The sequence below is a fragment of the Anolis carolinensis genome, unplaced genomic scaffold (assembly GCF_035594765.1).
Source record: "Anolis carolinensis isolate JA03-04 unplaced genomic scaffold, rAnoCar3.1.pri scaffold_7, whole genome shotgun sequence".
Taxonomy (NCBI): Eukaryota; Metazoa; Chordata; class Lepidosauria; order Squamata; family Dactyloidae; genus Anolis; species Anolis carolinensis.
The window spans coordinates 25,782,496-25,802,479 of NW_026943818.1; the positions used below are offsets into that span (position 1 = coordinate 25,782,496).

General features: G+C 46.2%; 1 protein-coding gene across 4 annotated transcripts in view; it reads left to right on the plus strand.

The window, feature by feature from the left end:
* Positions 1-19,984, plus strand: part of rap1gap2 (RAP1 GTPase activating protein 2) — a 173,809-nt gene that overhangs the window by 47,634 nt on the left and 106,191 nt on the right. For 2 of the 4 annotated variants that reach the window (XM_062960448.1, XM_062960452.1), the window contains one exon: positions 12,227-12,262. The exons of 1 other annotated variant lie outside the window; for it this stretch is intronic. In XM_062960448.1, the coding sequence (XP_062816518.1) occupies positions 12,227-12,262 (36 nt within the window). Of the gene's footprint in view, positions 1-8,108; positions 8,168-12,226; positions 12,263-19,984 lie in introns of those variants that run through there. One more of the 4 variants, XM_062960451.1, reaches the window with a different exon arrangement.

Consider the following 19,984-nt stretch of genomic DNA (forward strand, 5'->3'; position numbering starts at 1 on the left):
GATAACCATACAAAAGGTTTTCTAGGTTAGACCCTCTTCCGCTCAGACTCACCCCCCCCCAACCAAAATCCCAGCCCCTCCCAAAACAAAATCCTGGCTACGGGCCTGTTGACAGCAGAAGGTGTCACTCCCAAGGAGATTCATCAGAGAACGCAACCTGTGCGTCGTTGGGCGAGTAAGTTTAAGGACGTTGAGGTGGGAAAGTCTTACTTGCATGACTAAAAAAGAGTTGGACGTCCTGTGACAACAACCACCGAGTTTCACAAGCAAAAGGTTGACAGATTGATTCAGGACGATCGTCATATCACAAGAGAGAAATTTCAAGCTTAATTGGCATTTCACAAGAACGTGTGGGTCATATCATTGCTTTGCTTGGCTATCGGAAGATCTGTGCACGATGGGTCCTGTGAGACGCCGGTCGCGGAAACAGAGTGTCGACTTCTTCCGTGACGGCTTTAGAAAACTTGTTCATCACTGGCAGAAATGTATCCAATTGTCTGGTGATGGTGTGGGAAAGTGAATAGTGGTAGTTAAAGAGCACATTCTAAGGATGATTTCTGCGTTTGATTTATTAAAATATTCTCATCCAAACCCAAGTAACGAAGGTGGAGGCATTACTTTTCCTTCAACCCTCGTACACTAGGATAGTCTTATTACATATAGTTTTGAAAGCAAAGACATTTTTTGGGCTCCTGTCTCTATTCAAACCTTCAGTACTTTTCTAAAACTGGCCCTTAGGAGAACTATAATTGTTTTCTCCCAATGGTCCAATTTTTTTTGTTTTTTTTCGGATATGAGACTAAAATCTCATTCGGATAGGTGCCCTATATTCGGAAGCGGAGACGGAAAACGAAAACAAGCTGAAACGAATGAAACAAAACGAAATGGATCGCGATTCCATACAAATGCTCATCACTAAGATTGCTTTCCTTTCTGCTTTAGAGGAGCTTCTGAACTTGGTGGAGTGGTATATAAATGCGCAGGTTTGAAATATCCTCTTTGCTACCATCTTCTGGCCACAAATGAGAACGGCAGCCGCCGCAAAAGACAACTTCAGCTTATACAACGAAAGAGAAATAGGAATAGCACCAGGAAACAACAGCAGAATTGCACAATTCTCTTCAATCAATCGTAATAACAAAAAAGGAAGCTAATGGGGTGAAAAGGGGAAGTAATAACGAATGCAGCCGGAGGTCCTCTCCATCTGCTTGCTGACGCTGAATGGCAACAGCTTGGGAACTGAGAAGTGGGGTGGAGGAAAGTGATGCCCACAACATACCCACAAAACCACGTGGATTCTTCCACTTCCGCGGCAGCAGTGCGGGTGACTTATCTGAACACTGTCGACACTCGCACAAAACACTTATAGGAGCCTATTCATGGGTTTCTCTAGTGCAGTGGTTCTCAAACTTATTTGGCCTACCACCCTCTTTCCAGAAAAAATATTACTCAGTGCACCCTGGAAAGGGGGCGTGGCTTAGAAGGGTGGGCGTGGCGCCTGCTCAAGAGCCTCTCCCCTAGTCCAAGGTGCAGGGCTGCGAGGGGGCGGGGGAGGTGGGCGGGGCCACAAATGGGCGGCCAGGACTGGGATGGGCAGAGTTACAAGCTCTGGGGCAGGGCTGAGCTTCTATCCTTGTCCTGGACACAGGGGGCGGAGCTAGAAGAGGGGGCAGGGCCTCTTCCCAACTGCCTGACAGGGCTGAACCTCTATACCCTGCCCTCGTGTTCTAAGCGCCTCAGGGGGTATACAGAGGCTCAGCCCTGTCTCGCGCTCTTGGGAAGAGGCCCTGCCTCTAGCCTCACCCTTTAGTCCTAAAAGGCCTCTCAGGAGAGATATAGAGGCTCAGCCCTGTCTTGCGCTCTTGGGAAGAGGCCCTGCCTCTAGCCTCACCCTTTAGTCCTAAAAGGCCTCTCAGGAGAGATATAGAGGCTCAGCCCTGTCTCGCGCTCTTGGGAAGAGGCCCTGTCCCTAGCCTCACCCTTTAGTCCTAAAAGGCCTCTCAGGAGAGATATAGAGGCTCAGCCCTGTTTTGGGCTCTTGGGAGGAGGCCCTGTCCCTAGCCTCACCCTTTAGTCCTAAAAGGCCTCTCAGGAGAGATATAGAGGCTCAGCCCTGTCTCGTGCTCTTGGGAAGAGGCCCTGTCCCTAGCCTCACCCTTAAGTCCTAAAAGGCCTCTCAGGAGAGATATAGAGGCTCAGCCCTGTCTCGTGCTCTTGGGAAGAGGCCCTGTCCCTAGCCTCACCCTTTAGTCCTAAAAGGCCTCTCAGGAGAGATATAGAGGCTCAGCCCTGTTTTGGGCTCTTGGGAGGAGGCCCTGTCCCTAGCCTCACCCTTTAGTCCTAAAAGGCCTCTCAGGAGAGATATAGAGGCTCAGCCCTGTTTTGGGCTCTTGGGAGGAGGCCCTGTCCCTAGCCTCACCCTTTAGTCCTAAAAGGCCTCTCAGGAGAGATATAGAGGCTCAGCCCTGTTTTGGGCTCTTGGGAGGAGGCCCTGTCCCTAGCCTCACCCATTAGTCCTAAAAGGCCTCTCAGGAGAGATATAGAGGCTCAGCCCTGTTTTGGGCTCTTGGGAGGAGGCCCTGTCCCTAGCCTCACCCTTTAGTCCTAAAAGGCCTCTCAGGAGAGATATAGAGGCTCAGCCCTGTTTTGGGCTCTTGGGAGGAGGCCCTGTCCCTAGCCTCACCCTTTAGTCCTAAAAGGCCTCTCAGGAGAGATATAGAGGCTCAGCCCTGTTTTGGGCTCTTGGGAGGAGGCCCTGTCCCTAGCCTCACCCTTTAGTCCTAAAAGGCCTCTCAGGAGAGATATAGAGGCTCAGCCCTGTTTTGGGCTCTTGGGAAGAGGCCCTGTCCCTAGCCTCACCCTTTAGTCCTAAAAGGCCTCTCAGGAGAGATATAGAGGCTCAGCCCTGTCTCGTGCTCTTGGGAAGAGGCCCTGTCCCTAGCCTCACCCTTTAGTCCTAAAAGGCCTCTCAGGAGAGATATAGAGGCTCAGCCCTGTTTTGGGCTCTTGGGAGGAGGCCCTGTCCCTAGCCTCACCCTTTAGTCCTAAAAGGCCTCTCAGGAGAGATATAGAGGCTCAGCCCTGTCTCGTGCTCTTGGGAAGAGGCCCTGTCCCTAGCCTCACCCATTAGTCCTAAAAGGCCTCTCAGGAGAGATATAGAGGCTCAGCCCTGTTTTGGGCTCTTGGGAAGAGGCCCTGTCCCTAGCCTCACCCTTTAGTCCTAAAAGGCCTCTCAGGAGAGATATAGAGGCTCAGCCCTGTTTTGGGCTCTTGGAAAGAGGCCCTGTCCCTAGCCTCACCCTTTAGTCCTAAAAGGCCTCTCAGGAGAGATATAGAGGCTCAGCCCTGTTTTGGGCTCTTGGGAAGAGGCCCTGTCCCTAGCCTCACCCTTTAGTCCTAAAAGGCCTCTCAGGAGAGATATAGAGGCTCAGCCCTGTCTCGTGCTCTTGGGAAGAGGCCCTGTCCCTAGCCTCATCCTTTAGTCCTAAAAGTCCTCTCAGGAGATATATAGAGGCTCAGCCCTGTTTTGGGCTCTTGGGAAGAGGCCCTGTCCCTAGCCTCACCCTTTAGTCCTAAAAGGCCTCTCAGGAGAGATATAGAGGCTCAGCCCTGTTTTGGGCTCTTGGGAAGAGGCCCTGTCCCTAGCCTCACCCTTTAGTCCTAAAAGGCCTCTCAGGAGAGATATAGAGGCTCAGCCCTGTCTCGTGCTCTTGGGAAGAGGCCCTGTCCCTAGCCTCATCCTTTAGTCCTAAAAGTCCTCTCAGGAGAGATATAGAGGCTCAGCCCTGTTTTGGGCTCTTGGGAAGAGGCCCTGTCCCTAGCCCTGCCCTTTAGTCCTAAAAGGCCTCTCAGGAGAGATATAGAGGCTCAGCCCTGTTTTGGGCTCTTGGGAAGAGGCCCTGTCCCTAGCCTCACCCTTTAGTCCTAAAAGGCCTCTCAGGAGAGATATAGAGGCTCAGCCCTGTCTCGTGCTCTTGGGAAGAGGCCCTGTCCCTTAGCCTCACCCTTTAGTCCTAAAAGGCCTCTCAGGAGAGATATAGAGGCTCAGCCCTGTTTTGGGCTCTTGGGAGGAGGCCCTGTCCCTAGCCTCACCCTTTAGTCCTAAAAGGCCTCTCAGGAGAGATATAGAGGCTCAGCCCTGTCTCGTGCTCTTGGGAAGAGGCCCTGTCCCTAGCCTCACCCATTAGTCCTAAAAGGCCTCTCAGGAGAGATATAGAGGCTCAGCCCTGTTTTGGGCTCTTGGGAAGAGGCCCTGTCCCTAGCCTCACCCTTTAGTCCTAAAAGGCCTCTCAGGAGAGATATAGAGGCTCAGCCCTGTTTTGGGCTCTTGGAAAGAGGCCCTGTCCCTAGCCTCACCCTTTAGTCCTAAAAGGCCTCTCAGGAGAGATATAGAGGCTCAGCCCTGTTTTGGGCTCTTGGGAAGAGGCCCTGTCCCTAGCCTCACCCTTTAGTCCTAAAAGGCCTCTCAGGAGAGATATAGAGGCTCAGCCCTGTCTCGTGCTCTTGGGAAGAGGCCCTGTCCCTAGCCTCATCCTTTAGTCCTAAAAGTCCTCTCAGGAGAGATATAGAGGCTCAGCCCTGTTTTGGGCTCTTGGGAAGAGGCCCTGTCCCTAGCCTCACCCTTTAGTCCTAAAAGGCCTCTCAGGAGAGATATAGAGGCTCAGCCCTGTTTTGGGCTCTTGGGAAGAGGCCCTGTCCCTAGCCCTGCCCTTTAGTCCTAAAAGGCCTCTCAGGAGAGATATAGAGGCTCAGCCCTGTTTTGGGCTCTTGGGAAGAGGCCCTGTCCCTAGCCTCACCCTTTAGTCCTAAAAGGCCTCTCAGGAGAGATATAGAGGCTCAGCCCTGTCTCGTGCTCTTGGGAAGAGGCCCTGTCCCTAGCCTCATCCTTTAGTCCTAAAAGTCCTCTCAGGAGAGATATAGAGGCTCAGCCCTGTTTTGGGCTCTTGGGAAGAGGCCCTGCCCCTCCACTGGCCCCGCCCCCGTGTCCTAATAGATGCCTCAGGAGAGAGGTTGAGGTTGAATACATATATAAATTTTTCTAAATCTTCTCTTCTTTCTTTTATGCTTTCACCACCCCTTTACAGTTATTCATCACCCCCAAATGTACCTGTGGCCATCACCGCCCCCCTGGATCACTGCAGCCCACCAGTTTGGGAATCACTGCTCTAGTGGATTAAAACGTATGACCAAATAACGCGAAGGAATGCCATGTTACTGTTAACCATGAGGAGAAAGGCGAAATAGAAATAACAATAACAATAATAATATTAATAATTTTTTTACAGTATTTATATTCTGCCCTTCTTTCTCACCCCGAAGGGGACTCAGGGTGGATCACAATGCACATATATATGGCAAACATTCAATGTCATTAGACCTACGACATATATAGTCAGACACTGAGGCAATTTAACATTTTCCAGCTTCCGGCTTCATGAGGGTATGCTCGATTCTGGCCACAGGGGGAGCTGCCACTTCACCATCCACTTGTGACACCAAGTCCTTGATGGAGTACTTTCTCATTCTTCCGCTTCTGGAAGGCTGTATGGTGTGATGGATTGGTTAAATTAACTTCTCCTGCATAAAGTTAAATTAACTTCTCCTACTCGACAGATGCGACTGTCTTTCGGGCTGCATAGGTCAACAGTGAGCTAGGCTATTAAAGGTCGAGGGCTTAATCTGACCCGGGATGGCTTCGAACTCATGACCTCTCAGTCAGTGGTTATTTATTGCCTCTGGGTACTAACCAGCTGCACCACATCCCGGCCCTAATAATAATAACAATAATACAAACATTGAAACAACACTCACAGTTAAGGAGCAGTTTAGTGCACTGCATTCCTCCTTATCACACTGAGTGTTTCTCACTCAGATTTTCTTAATGTCTCTGTGGTACAAATTGAACTGGATATATTGCCAGATATATCCTACCACCTTTCACAGACAAAAATAAGCTCAAATGCTCTGCTGTGGCTCCAAGGTGTTGAGGTTAAGGATTGATACATCTGTCCATTTCAGTCTTCTCTGACTTTTACATCTCAAGTTTTTCTGATCCCAAATACATACATACATACATACATACATATATATATATATATATATATATGTGTGTGTGTGTGTGTGTGTGTGTGTGTGTGTGTGTGTGTGTGTATGTATGTTGTAAGCCGCCCTGAGTCCCCCCGGGTGAGAAGGGCGGGGTATAAATTCTGGAAATAAAATAAATAAATAAATAAATAAATATAGACGTGACAATGCTAGAATTGTCATGCATACCCAGTTGGAGCGTCTGTTTGGTCTCCAATGTTCATTCAGGTTCTCAGCAGGCCTTGCTCACCCAAATCATTGGATCTTTCAGGACAGGAAGGAGTATGGAAGATGTTCTGCTAGAAATAGAACTTCCCGGGTTCTTGTGTGTTTTGTTGCATTCCTATATAGGTTTTGAAACTCACCTTCTACTGTCGACCAAACAACATCTACAATGGCTTGTCCTTACATTTTCATCTCTGATAGACCTTCAGGGTTGGAGACATGTTCTTTCCAGGAGTCCCTAGGTTCTCCAGTGTGTCTCTATAACTAACGTCCACCCAAGGTTGACCATAGACTCATGCTGGATGGCCAAGAGATTCCTAAAGAGAACGCCTCTCTTGGAATTTCTCGGTCCTCTATGTTCAACTTCTGTTGGAGTTGTGTTCCTACAGAGCTAATCTCTTAGATTAAAATAAATAGGATTTTCAAAATTTGCATTTTCTCACTTTCCTTTGTACAGTGTTGCCTCACTTATTGTGAGGTTCACATTCCAGGACCACCTGCGATAAGTGAAAATCCGCAAAGTAGGGACGCTAGGCTTCTCCTTAGGAAGGAAGTAGAAAGAGGGAGGGAGGGAGGGAGGAAGGAAGGGTAGAAGGGAAGAAAGAGGCAGGGTAACATGGCGCCGCTTTCTTCTCCTCCGACTGCCATTTGGGCTCCACCCCACTGTTCCAGGACCACCCGCGATAAATGAAAATTGGCGTAGGGACACTAGGCTTCTCCTTAGGAAGGAAGTAGAAAGAGGGAGGGAGGGAGGGAGGGAGGGAAGAAAGAGTCAGGGTAACATGGCGCCGACTTCTTCTCCTCCCACTGCCATTTGGGCTCCGCCCCACTGTTCCAGGACCACCCGCGATAAGTGAAAATCCGCAAAGTAGGGACACTAGGCGTCTCCTTAGGAAGGAAGTAGAAAGAGGGAGGGAGGGAGGGAGGGAGGGAGGGAAGAAAGAGGCAGGGGAACATGGTGCACCTCCTTCTCCTCCCACTGCCGTTTGGGCTCCACCCCACTGTTCCAGGACCACCTGCGATAAATGAAAATCCGCGAAGTAGGGACACTAGGCTTCTCCTTAGGAAGGAAGTAGAAAGAGAGAGGGAGGGAGGGAGGGAGGGAAGAAAGAGTCAGGGTAACATGGCGCCGCCTTCTTCTCCTCCCACTGCCATTTGGGCTCCGCCCCACTGTTCCAGGACCACCCGCGATAAGTGAAAATCCGCAAAGTAGGGACACTAGGCGTCTCCTTAGGAAGGAAGTAGAAAGTGGGAGGGAGGGAGGGAGGGAGGGAGGGAGGGAGGGAAGAAAGAGGCAGGGGAACATGGTGCACCTCCTTCTCCTCCCACTGCCGTTTGGGCTCCACCCCACCGCCTACACCCAACTGAGACCACCGCCACTGTAAATCGTAATTTTTTATGATTTATAATATTATTTTAGTGTTTATTTAAAAAACGCAAAACAGCGAGTCCATAAAAGTGAACTGCAAAGCAGTGAGGGAACACGGCACTCTTCAACTACACTACACCGGCGGGCTGAGTGTAGTTGATCGTACCCACACAATAAACGATAGGCCGGCGGGAGGCACCTCGGCTTCTTAATCTCTGACTGCAGAGTCCTTTCTGGGGCAGGAAGTGGCCAACGTGGTTTCCCCCACATTGCAAAGGGATGCAAAAAAGCCTCAGTATACAAAGCCACCCTATGAATATGCATAACGCCAGGCACTTCCCTCTCCCTGCCCTTGCGTGAGTGAGCAAGCCAACATTTGTCTCAAGGAGTCAAAGCGTGGGCCACAGCACCAAGAAAACGGGAGGACTGAGCTGAGACGGGAGCCATGTTTCAGAGGAAGCGGAGTGTCTCCTTTGGAGGATATGGATGGTGGGTTCCACTTGTTTTCTTTCATTTGTAAAGGTTAGCAAGGAAGATCTGGACGATGTCTTTCCAAGTCCTTTGCTCTTGTTCCAAAGACTTTCCTGGGAAGTATATCTTGAACATAAGCTCAGGTTGTATTGTTCTGAATTATGGCATCACATGCTACATCTCTTTCCTTACTATTAAACATCTCAGATGACTTAATATAATAATGTGTTAGGATTTGCTAGATGTTAGGGAAAACTATCCAAAAACAGCAGAGGAAATGTGCAAAAGAAGTTATCATTGAGCATTCAGCTCACAGCAAGCAGCGCATGAAGTGTCATGTGACTGCAAAGAATTTAGAGCTTAGGAGACAAAGGTCCAGAGTACTAATGTGTTAGGATTTTCTAGATGTTAGTGAAAACTACCCAAAATCAGCAGAGGAAATGTGCATAAGCAGGATAGTTATCATTGAGCATTCAGCTCACAGCAAGCAGCGCATGAAGTGTCATGTGGCTGCAAAGAATTTAGAGCTTAGGAGACAAAGATCCAGAGTACTAATGTGTTAGGATTTTCTAGATGTTAGGGAAAACTACCCAAAAACAGCAGAGGAAATGTGCAAAAGCAGTTATCATTGAGCATTCAGCTCACAGCAAGCAGTGCATGAAGTGTCATGTGGCTGCAAAGAATTTAGAGCTTAGGAGACAAAGATCCAGAATACTAATGTGTTAGGATTTTCTAGATGTTAGGGAAAACTACCCAAAATCAGCAGAGGAAATGTGCAAAAGCAGGATAGTTATCATTGAGCATTTAGCTCACAGCAAGCAGCACATGTGGCTGTAAAGAATTTAGAGCTTAGGAGGCAAAGATCCAGAGTACAATCTTTAAATTTTACAAATATATCTACATTTCTTAATAGTAAAGAACTGGGCCCTAGCTACTCTTAACTCCATCTCTTCTAGGGTTTCAAAGAGAGGGAAAAATCTCCAAGCATTACATCTCTCCTGACACTCCATAATGGGCACCATGGTTGCCTCTTTTGCATTTTCTTAAAGAGTTTTGGACTTTGAACAGTAGGAATGGCCCGTCTAGGTTTCTAACATCCCTTCTTGGGAAGGAACTGAGAGGCCGCCTCATGCTATGGTCTGCATCAGGTTTAGTATTATCAACATCAGTGTTGCTCCACATTGAAACCTCCAGATGTTATGAAGTTGAGGTGCCAGATTGACATTGAGAGATGGCGCATTTCACGTCCGCATGGATCGGTAACAACAATTTCTTGTGTAGGAATTTCATTTCTTTTGTTATCTCCTCTTGTTTTGTTTCCATCCATGAATGGAAAAAACAGGTCAACTGGTTATCTATATATATAAAAGAGTGATGAAATCCTGGCGACCTCCAAAACAACAAAACTAAACACCCCACAACCTCGAAAATTGACAACACAACCCATCATCCACGCCTCTAGGTTGATACAACAAAAAGAAAAGAAAAACAAAGTCCTAATTAGAGGGAGAGGAATAATTGTTTTTATCCAATTGCTGCCAGTTAGAAGGCTAAGCTCCGTCCACTAGGAGACCAAGTGGGCGGAGCTTAGCCTTCTAACTGGCAGCAATTGGATAAAAACAATTATTCCTCTCCCTCTAATTAGGAATTTATTTTTCTTTTCTTTTTGTTGTATCAACCTAGAGGCATGGATGAGGGGTTGTGATGTCAATTTTCGAGGTTGTGGGGTGTTTACTTTTGTTGTTTTGTCCGCTGCCGTGATGCCATCACTCTTTTATATATATAGATATTCTCTGCTTTAACTGGATTATCTGGACTCCACACCTTTACCCTTTACCTTAACTATCACCAATTCCTCAATACTTTATTTCCCATACCACCATACTTTGCCACAGCAACGCGTGGCCGGGCACAGCTAGTAGATATCTAAGCCAGGATGCATTGGATTTCTGTTTGAAAGAGAGTGGTTGCTTCCATATTGTCATGTATGGCTATCAACCACCACATGCAGCTTTTCTTTGTCTTCATGATGCATTTTCTCTCTAGTTTTCCTGGCTGCTTGACATAAATCAAAATTACGATTTAGACACACACACACACACAAAGCGTGGGAATGGTACTCACACCTGTAAACCAGCCAGTTAGCTACAAATACTTTCTGGTAGAGGAACACACCAAAATACCGGAAGCTCTGCCTTCACATGTGTTTACTCGAAAGGAAGTGGTAGGCCCAAATGCTCTTTTATCATCTTTGGTCATCTTGCCACCTTGGTTTCACCTGGGTGGAGCCACTTGCCCGCATTGGACGCACACCCTTTCTGTGTGAAATTTGCTGAATGAAGTTATTGATCTCTTTGCAATGTCAGAATTCATCTGGGAGCAAAAATAGTTGTGTGCTGATCAGAGTTTCGAATGTGGTGGGTTTCAAATATTTGCTAATGTTTGTTAGTTCAATGCCAATGCTGGGCCAAGGTCCTCCACCCAATGAAGGTCCCTTGTTCCCTCCATGACCAACTTCCGCCCAAGGAACGTGGTGGGTTTCAAATTTTTGCTAATGTTCATTAGTTCAATGACAACGCTGAACCAAGGTCCTCCACCTAATGAAGGTCCCTTGTTGCCTCTATGACCAACTTCCGTCCAAGGAACGTGGTGGGTAATGGCAACCTTGGAGGTGTTTGTGGTCTGCATCTTCCACAGTTCCTCCCCATTGCTTACATCTCCCGCCCCATCTCCAAAATTCAACCAATGCAGAAATAGGTCTAGTTTTTGTACATACGTAGGGTTGTTGTGTGTTTTTTGGGCTGTATGGCCATGTTCCAGAAGCAACTGTTCAGGCCTTCTATGGGACTCAACAAACCCACCCAGAAAACATATCCAGCACATAGCAGAAATGAAAGGTTGCTATTGCATTCATGGGTGAAAAACAACCATGTTCCTCCTGACGTGCTATATCAAAGTGAAGTTCTCACATCCTGTGGAAAAGGTGGGTTTTTTCTTCTGTGTTGGAAGGAATAGATCTCAGGAGTTGACTTTACCTCCTCCTCTCTCCAGCTATTCCCCACAGTTTCACTTTTATTAAAATATTTTAGTAAGCATCTCCAGGAAGGAAGGAAGCTTTCTCCAAGCAAAATTCACTGATTTCAGTTAATTTGGAAAACAAGGGTGGATTGACGTGGGACATGTCTCCCTATTTCTATCCATAGTTCTCAATGGGAGGAGACCCCTAGGACCATGCAACCCAACTGTATTCCGCCATGTATAGACTTCAAACTCTCCTGACAGGTGGCCATCAGAGAAGACCTCCAGAGAAAGAGACTCAACCAACCCATAGAGCAATGTCTTCCATTGTCTAGCACAGTGGTTCCCAATTTTTGGTCCTTCAGGTGTTTTGGATTTCAACTCCCAGAAATCCCATCCATCTTACCAGCTGTTAGGAATCATGGAAGCTGAAGCCCAAAACATCTGGAGGACCAAAGGTTGGGAACTGCTGGTCGAGCAGCTCTGACTTGCAGGACATTCTTCCTATGGTTTAGGTGGAGTCTTTTATAGATGGAGATGCTAGTGCTCCATGTTCTAGGTCAGTGGTTCTCAACCTGTGGGTCCCCAGATGTTTTGGCCTTCAACTCCCAGAAGGTAAACTGGCTGGGATTTCTGGGAATTGTAGGTCAAAACACCTGGGGACCCACAGCTTCAGAACCACTGACCTAGGTCTCATCAAAATAGGGAAAAGATATCCATGTGCTGTAGGAACGCATGGCGTTAGACCATTTTAACACTGAATTGTCCCATCCCAGATGTAGTTGAACAAAAGACTTGACTTCCATTGGATGCCCTGATCATCATGAGGTTGGGTGGCATTAAATGGGTATTATCCCAATACAGTTGTCCATGACTACTAGTCACGATGGCTGCACGTTCCTTCCGTGATCAGCGGCAATTGCAAGAAGGATGATTTGTTTCTGTATTCTCCAGCATTTCAAATTAGCTATGAAGTCCCATCATAAGCCTTTCAGTCTACAGAGATGTCTACAGAGATACAATTGGCTTATTGTTCTTTCCTCTCACCTCTTTTTCTAGGATTGACAAAACCATGCTCGCTGGCCTGAAGATCAAGTGAGTAACCACTTTTCATATTAGCATGGGGCCACCAGTGTTGGATGTCCTTGTGTTGGATGGAGGCTTCTCTCTTTTGTCCATTACTCAACCATGATAACCAGTCAGTCCCAGTCCGATGTTGTCCCCAGGTATTCCTTTCCATTACCAAGTTGGTATCTCCCTTGTTGGAAGGTGGACGATTCTGTGGCTCATGGATGACACTAGGATTTGTTGCTGAGGTGCTACTTTGGGTTGGTCTCCAATGAAATGAGGACTTTGTATTGTCGAAGGCTTCATGGACGGGATCACAGGGTTGTTGTGTGTTTTCCAGGCAGAAGTATTCTCTCCTGATGTTTCACCTACATCTATGGCAGGCATCCTCACAACCTCTGAGATGTGGTGAAACATCAGGAGAGAATACTTCTGGAACATGACCATACTGCCCGGAAAACACACAACAACCCAATATGGACTCTGCTCATATTCAGTGACATCCTGCGTTGCTCTAGTCCACACGTGTTGAACGCAAGGCCCATGACCATCAAGTCATTTTACATAGCCCGTGAAGCTTTCAGTGGCAGGACAACATAGTTTTACTATTACAACCGGCCCTTTGAAGGCAACCATGAGGCTGATGTGGCCCTCAATGAAAATGAGTTTCTGCAACGAGTTCCCCGTTTGGTCGATTTTTCAGTTGCCCCATTGTGATGGGAATCAAAATTAGCCCTCGGCGGGTAGTTGGAGAGTGTGTATGTTGGAGCAGTTTCTTCCACCTCCGCCTCCACACAGTCTGCAAACAAATAATAAGATGAGCAATTAAAATGAAATATGCTGTGACTCCAGGTGCCTCCTCAACCCCTCAAGGGGAGGGAAGAAATCATATCTTTGTGTCAGGCGTGCCAAGCCCGTCTATTGACGAAATGCCATCAGAGGATTACGAAGGGATGACTTCTCCGGTGAGATCATTCCCTATATTAACCTCTTGCGTTGTCGTTCCATCCTCGCGTATTGCTTGGCATTTGACCAAATCAGCTTGTGTTGAAATGAAGAGCACTTCGCGGAGAAAAAGAGCAAAACAGTTGTGTTCCTTTGACACACACGTCTTGTTATTGCACGCCTGCTGCGGACACAAGGCCATTGATTTTTTCAGGGTTCACATCCCATAACATCTATGGTAATCTGTCCTGCTGTCAGATGGTGATAAGAGTTGTAGTTCCACAAAAACGGTTTGGTATAATGTGTTAATGTGGGATTGGTGTATTGGTAGTGTTTAAATGAAATTTGTGTCTTTCCTGTATTGCATACTGATTGCATCATCCAGAGTGTACTATAGTCTGGAAAGAGTTTATTGCTAAGAAGCTGTGATGGCCTTGATGTGTGGCTGGAACTGGGGAGTGTCCAGACACAAGTGTGTGTGCATTACTGATTGCATCAGTTCAGTTCTGTTCTGAGTTGAGTCGAGTGCTGTCTGCCTACAGTCCTGTGTTCATCTGCAAGCCTGTTTGTCTTGATTATTACTGCTTACAGTAAAACTTGTATATAGTTTTACCATCGTCTCTGATGTCTCTTCGTTCTGCGTTCCACTGACTCCATCCAACTACTGCTGCACTGCAAATTACTCTGACATAATGGTGCATAGAAAGGATTCCCCCAGGCCAGGACGTGAAGCTTGGAAGGCCATTTAATGCTAATCAAGGTAATTAATTACAACATTCACACTGGCCTCCAACAGATACCTCACAACCTCCGAGGATGCCTGCCATAGATGTGGGAGAAACGTCAGGAGATAATACTTCTGGAACATGGCCATACAGCCCGGAAAACACACAGCAACCCAGTGCCTAGAAAGTATGTGCGCGATGCATGAGTGAATCCCTCTTTGTTGGCTCATTGTACAAACTTTAATCTGATTTACATACAGGTTTCCCTGGATTCAAATACTGTCAGGATCACCGTATCAGCCTAGAACTAGCTGCTTTTGTTCTCTGCCATAAGGAAGGGAGGGGTAGGAAAGCAGGGTAGTGTAGATTAGATTTGTTTTGGGAGGGAAATAGAAATTGCAGTTGACTGTGGGAACAGTGTTCGGTCACTAGGGGGCGGATGGGAGTTGAGCTGTTATATTACAAGGTGTGTGAGCGGGAACTCTTTAAAACTGTTGTTCAATGATTGTGGAAAGATGGAATAAATCATTTGCTTCCCACGTGGAGGCTGGGTACAGGGTAGTGTAAATAAGATCTATTTTGTGAGGGAAATAGACATTGCACTTAACAGACTGTGGGCACAGTATTTGGCCACTAGGGGGTGGATGGGAATTGGGCTGTTATATTGCAAGGTGTGTGAGCGGGAACTCTTTAGAACTGTTATTCAGTGATTGTGGAAAGATGGAATAAATCATTTGCTTCTAGTGTATTATTGTTGTGAGCTTGGTTTCAACTCCAATAAGTTTCAAAATCTTACAAATACACTGCAGAGATTCAAATACACAGCTCCCATCAGCTCCAGAGAAATATGGGGCTGCGCTTAGAACAGCAGGCTAAACCGCTAGCTGCAGAAAAATCCTGCCGATCGAAAAGCAGGCAGTTTGAGCCCAAGTCGGGGTGAGTATTTGCTGTTAGCCCCAGCTCCCCACCTAGCAGATTGAAAGTAGAAATGCAATTAGATAAATAGGCACTGCTTTTAGCGGGGAGGTAACAAAGGAGCCCTTAAGGACATTAATCGGGAGGATGTCTAAAGATGGACATGGAGCGACAGCACTCTCCATGGCCGGAGATGTGCACAGCCTCAAGATGCCGGAAATAAGATGGGAAAGCCTTTACCTCTGTTTGTGTATTGTCAGTTCTTGTTAATTGTATAATGGCACTGAGTGCTTACCATATTTGTGCTCTGTAATCCGCCTTGAGTCCCCTCAGGGAGCTAGAGTGGAATATAAATAAAGTATATTATTATTATGGTATGGAATGGTGGAAGTTATAATCCAATTGCAACCGGATGGCCTGTATCTGCGTTAATAGTAACTGTATTGCGTCCTGTATCATAAAAACAAATGGCTTTGTCTCCTGTAGCAATCTGCATCCCGGGAACTCGTAATTGCTGCAGATATATTGTTTAATTTTCTTTGTTTTGGAAAAGCAGCAATAACAGCCCAACGCCCTTCTGCCAACTCACTAATTGCTTATTTCTCATTTTGACAGAAAGCGTTTATTTGGGGGGAAGTGAATGTGCCTGGGTGTAGGCGTTTCTGTCTCAGTTTTTCCTTTCACATTCGGAGAGGGGAACTGAAGTGGCAGGAGCATAATCTGGGATTTGGTGACATTGGTTACGTCCACACTGTAGAATGAAGATAATATAATGTTTGGAAATTACCCGGAGTCCCTTCGGGGAGATAGGTATATCTGCCTAGAAGATCAGGAGGCCCTGCCCCCGTGTCCTAATAGGTGCCATCACCGCCCCCCTGGATCGCTGCAGCGCCCACCAGGGGGCGGTAGTGCCCACTTTGGGAATCATTGGTTTAACCCATTGCTCCATCACAGCTTCAGAACATCAGTTATTGAGCAATGAAAACATTGCTTTAGCTCAGCTGTCCCAAGGCAATGAACTTCCAGATGCGTTGGGCCGCAACCCCGCCATTTAGGATGATGGGAGTTGCAGTTCTACCTCTCTGAATGATTTACCTCCTCTTTTCTTGGTTCCACAGATCCTTGTGTTGATTTTTGAAATTGTGTCTTTCTCTTTCTTTCTCACACTTCTTTTTGGCACTCTGCTTTTCATTTGTTCCTATGGTAACCACACATTATCTCCAGAGCGCTTTACAAAATTAAAAGGAAATGGGTGCATGTTACAGAATGGGAACCTAGGAGAAGAGAATATAGTTGATGCCCGCAGAATCCACACGGGGGCGCTTTTGCTTTGGCAGTTTTGGAAGCCATCGGCAAAACAAAACCGGAGCTGACGATTCAGGTGGATTGGGATGTCAATGACAAATATAATATCTGTAGAGTGCGCTACACCTGTGAGAAAACAAGGACCTCGGTGTGGCGTTTCAATATATGCATACAGTTCTTTGGATGAGCATCTTCATTATTGTTTACTTACTTGGGCGATCCCTCATTGTCCGAGGATGATGGCCTTCCAGGTGTTTAGTGTCTTGGTGGTGGACACGTAGGTGGCTGTGGAGCCCTATTCTTGACCCACATAATAATATTAATAATAATAATAATAATAATAATAATAATAATAATAATAATAATAATACTTTATTTATATACCGCCCTATCTGGAAGGTATGAGAAGTTCAGAGAGAGAGAGAGGGAGAGGGAGGGAGGGAGGGATTTGAGAGTTGGACTACGATTGTGGCTTGATTCCCCACTCAGCCATGGAAACCCACTTGGGCAAGTCACACAATCTCAGCCCCAGAAAACCCAATGAAACAGGAAACAGGAAACCGGCTCAGGGCGGTTTCCAATAGAGCAAACATACAACAAGTTAAAACCATACAAGAATTAGGGCATAATACCACATGAACATAAATGTATAAGACTAGGATGGATGACTTGAAAACAGTCCAAGTGAAAGGGATTTAGGAGTCTTAATAGATAACACACTGAACACAAGCCAACTCTATCTAGGATGGGTGATCTCCGGCTTGAACATAGTCCAAGTGAAAAGGATCTACAAGTCTTAATAGTTCGCAAACTGAACATGAGCTAACAGCATGATGCAGCAGCTGAAGAAGCCAATGCGATTCTAAGCTGCAACAAGAGGAGTTTAATGTACAGATTGAGGGAAGTCCTAGTTGCACTCTCTTCCGCTTTGGTCAGACCTCACCTGGAAATAAGTCTTGTCAAATAAGAAGAATAATTTTACCTGGACAATCTTAAAATAATAATAATAATAAAAATAATAATAAAAATAATAATAATAATAAAAATAAAATACAAAATAAGATAATACATAAATAATAACCTTCTCATTTGACATGACTGGATGGGTTTTAAAAGACTTGGGAATGGCATCAGGAGGTGTGAAAAGTTTAGCCCTCAAGGTTTATTTCTACGGTAAATATACACTGGGTTTAAGGATAATTTTTTGGAGCTTATAGCTTGTGATAAATTGGGTGAACTCTGTTGTCTGGATTTGCCGTCCAAGTTGTTTCGGATAGATGCTGAGCCTACTATTGCTTTATGAGGCCAAGATTATGCGATGCACCCATGGTCAGTACATGAGCACATGCCCTTCCACAGTGAAGACATCGGTTTCCAGATGGAAGGTGGTCCTGGTCAGGGTTGGCTTGACGTGCCTTCCTCTTGACATGTCTCTCCCTTAAGCTCTCCATTTCAAATTCCACAGCACTGCTGGTCACAGCTGACCTCCAGTTAGAGCGCTCAAGGGCCAAGGCTTCCCAGTTCTCTGTGTCTGCGCCACAGTTGACAGTGGCTTGTAGGTCTTCTTCTAAATGTGCACAGACTACGTTATCATTGGCATATTGGAGTTCTATAACAGATCGTCAAACACTGCTTCATTCGGAAAAATGCTGCACTCGCAGAGCTCAGGCGGTTTTGTATTTCAGTGTCAATGTTGACTTTTGTGGAGAGGTGGCTGCCAAGGGAGTGAAATGGTCAACAATTCCTAACATTACTCCATTAATCTGTATTTCTGGCATTACAGATGGTTTTGCTGGTGAGTACTGGAAGAGCACTTTGGTTTTCTCGATGTTTAATGAGAGGCCGAGCTTCTCGTTTGCTTCTGCAAAGGTGCTGAGAGTGACTTGTAGGTCTTCTTCTGAATGTGCCCAGACTACATTATCATCGGCATGTTGGAGTTCTATAACAGATCCTCAAACACTCTCTGCTTCATTCGGAAAAATGCTGCGCTCGCAGTGTTGTATTTCAGTGTCAATGTTGACTTTTGTGGAGAAATGGCTGCCAAGGGACAGAAATGGTGCACATTTTCTAGAGTCGCTTGTAGATCTGTTTCTGAATGTGCCCAGACTACGTTATCATTGGCATACTGAAGTTCTATAACAGATGTTGTGACCTTGGTTTTGGTTTTCAGTCTGCTAAGGTTAAATGGCTTGCCATTCGATAGACAATTTCCAATCTGGTGCACAAAGAAGGTGATAGGAAAGTGCAGAATTGCCAGCTATGGATGCGTTTTGCCTCTGAATAGGAAAGTGAAGGGATCATTGAAGGCGGAAGGCAGACTGGGAGCAGGATGCACCCAATGTTGTCAATACACGAAGGCAATAAAGTCCTTAGTTTACACAGTCCAGCCTATCTGCATCTGTCCAATTATCCATTCCTCTCGCCAGTCTCCCGCAATTAGAGCAATCCAATTATGTAAGCAGTCTTATGATATCCAAGAGGAACTTATATTAAGATAGAAAGAACAGGAGGGAGAATAATGAACAAATATTTAAAGAGCGTGGGATGAAGTGATTAAAGCGACTGTCCTCCAAAACCCTTAGAAGTCCTTACTCCTGGGAGTAAGTACTTGTAGGGGAACCAAAGTATATGGTCCATCATCGGTGGAGGTTACATTTTCCCTAGTTGTGGGTGAGCTACAATTCCCAGAAAGGAAGGTCAGGTCCCCCCAAACCCTTCCAATAATCCAATGTTGGCATATCAAATATGTATGCCAAGTTTGGTTCAGATCCGTCATTATTTGGGTTCACAGTGTTCTCTGGATGTAGGTGAACTACAACTCCCCCAAATCAAGGTGAATTTCCCCCAAAGATCTCCAGTATTTTTTGCTGGTCACGGGGGCTCCGTGTGCCAATTTTGGTCCAATTCCATCTTTGGTGGAGTTCAGAGTGCTCATTGATTGCAGGTGAACTATACATCCCAGTACTTACAACTCCTATAAATCATGGTGAATTCTCCCCAAAACTTTCTAATATGTTCAGTTAATGATCAATTCCTCTGTTTGCTGTGTGCCATAGAAAAGAATAGGAAAGGGTATGGAAGAGACAGTGGGCGGGTTTAGGCAAATTCCACACCAATGGAGAGAGAAAGGAACACTGGGATGTCTGTGGTGGAGGAAAAACATAAAGTCTAGGATGAAATGTTCCTCGTATGAAAGCCTTTACTTGGGTGGTGGGCAGGATGGTGTTTGTGGAGGACATGGGATGGGCTCTTGGACATGTTCATAGCGCTCTCTATAACTGGGGTGTCTGTGGTGGAGGAAATACATGAAATCTAGGATGAAATGTTCCTCGTATGAAAGCCTTTACTTGGGTGGTGGGCAGGATGGTGTTTGTGGAGGACATGGGATGGGCTCTTAGAAATGTTCACAGCGCTCTCTATAACTGGGGTGTCTGTGGTGGAGGAAATACATGAAATCTAGGATGAAATGTTCCTCATATGAAAGCCTTTACTTGGGTGGTGGGCAGGATGGTGTTTGTGGAGGACATGGGCAGGGCTCTTGGACATGTTCATGGCGCTCTCTATAACTGGGGTGTCTGTGGTGGAGGAAATACATGACATCTAGGATGAAATGTTCCTCATATGAAAGCCTTTACTTGGGTGGTGGGCAGGATGGTGTTTGTGGAGGACATAGGCAGGGCTCTTGGACATGTTCACAGCGCTCTCTATAACTGGGGTGTCTGTGGTGGAGGAAATACATGACATCTAGGATGAAATGTTCCTCGTATGAAAGCCTTTACTTGGGTGGTGGGCAGGATGGTGTTTGTGGAGGACATGGGCAGGGCTCTTGGACATGTTCACGGCGCTCTCTATAACTGGG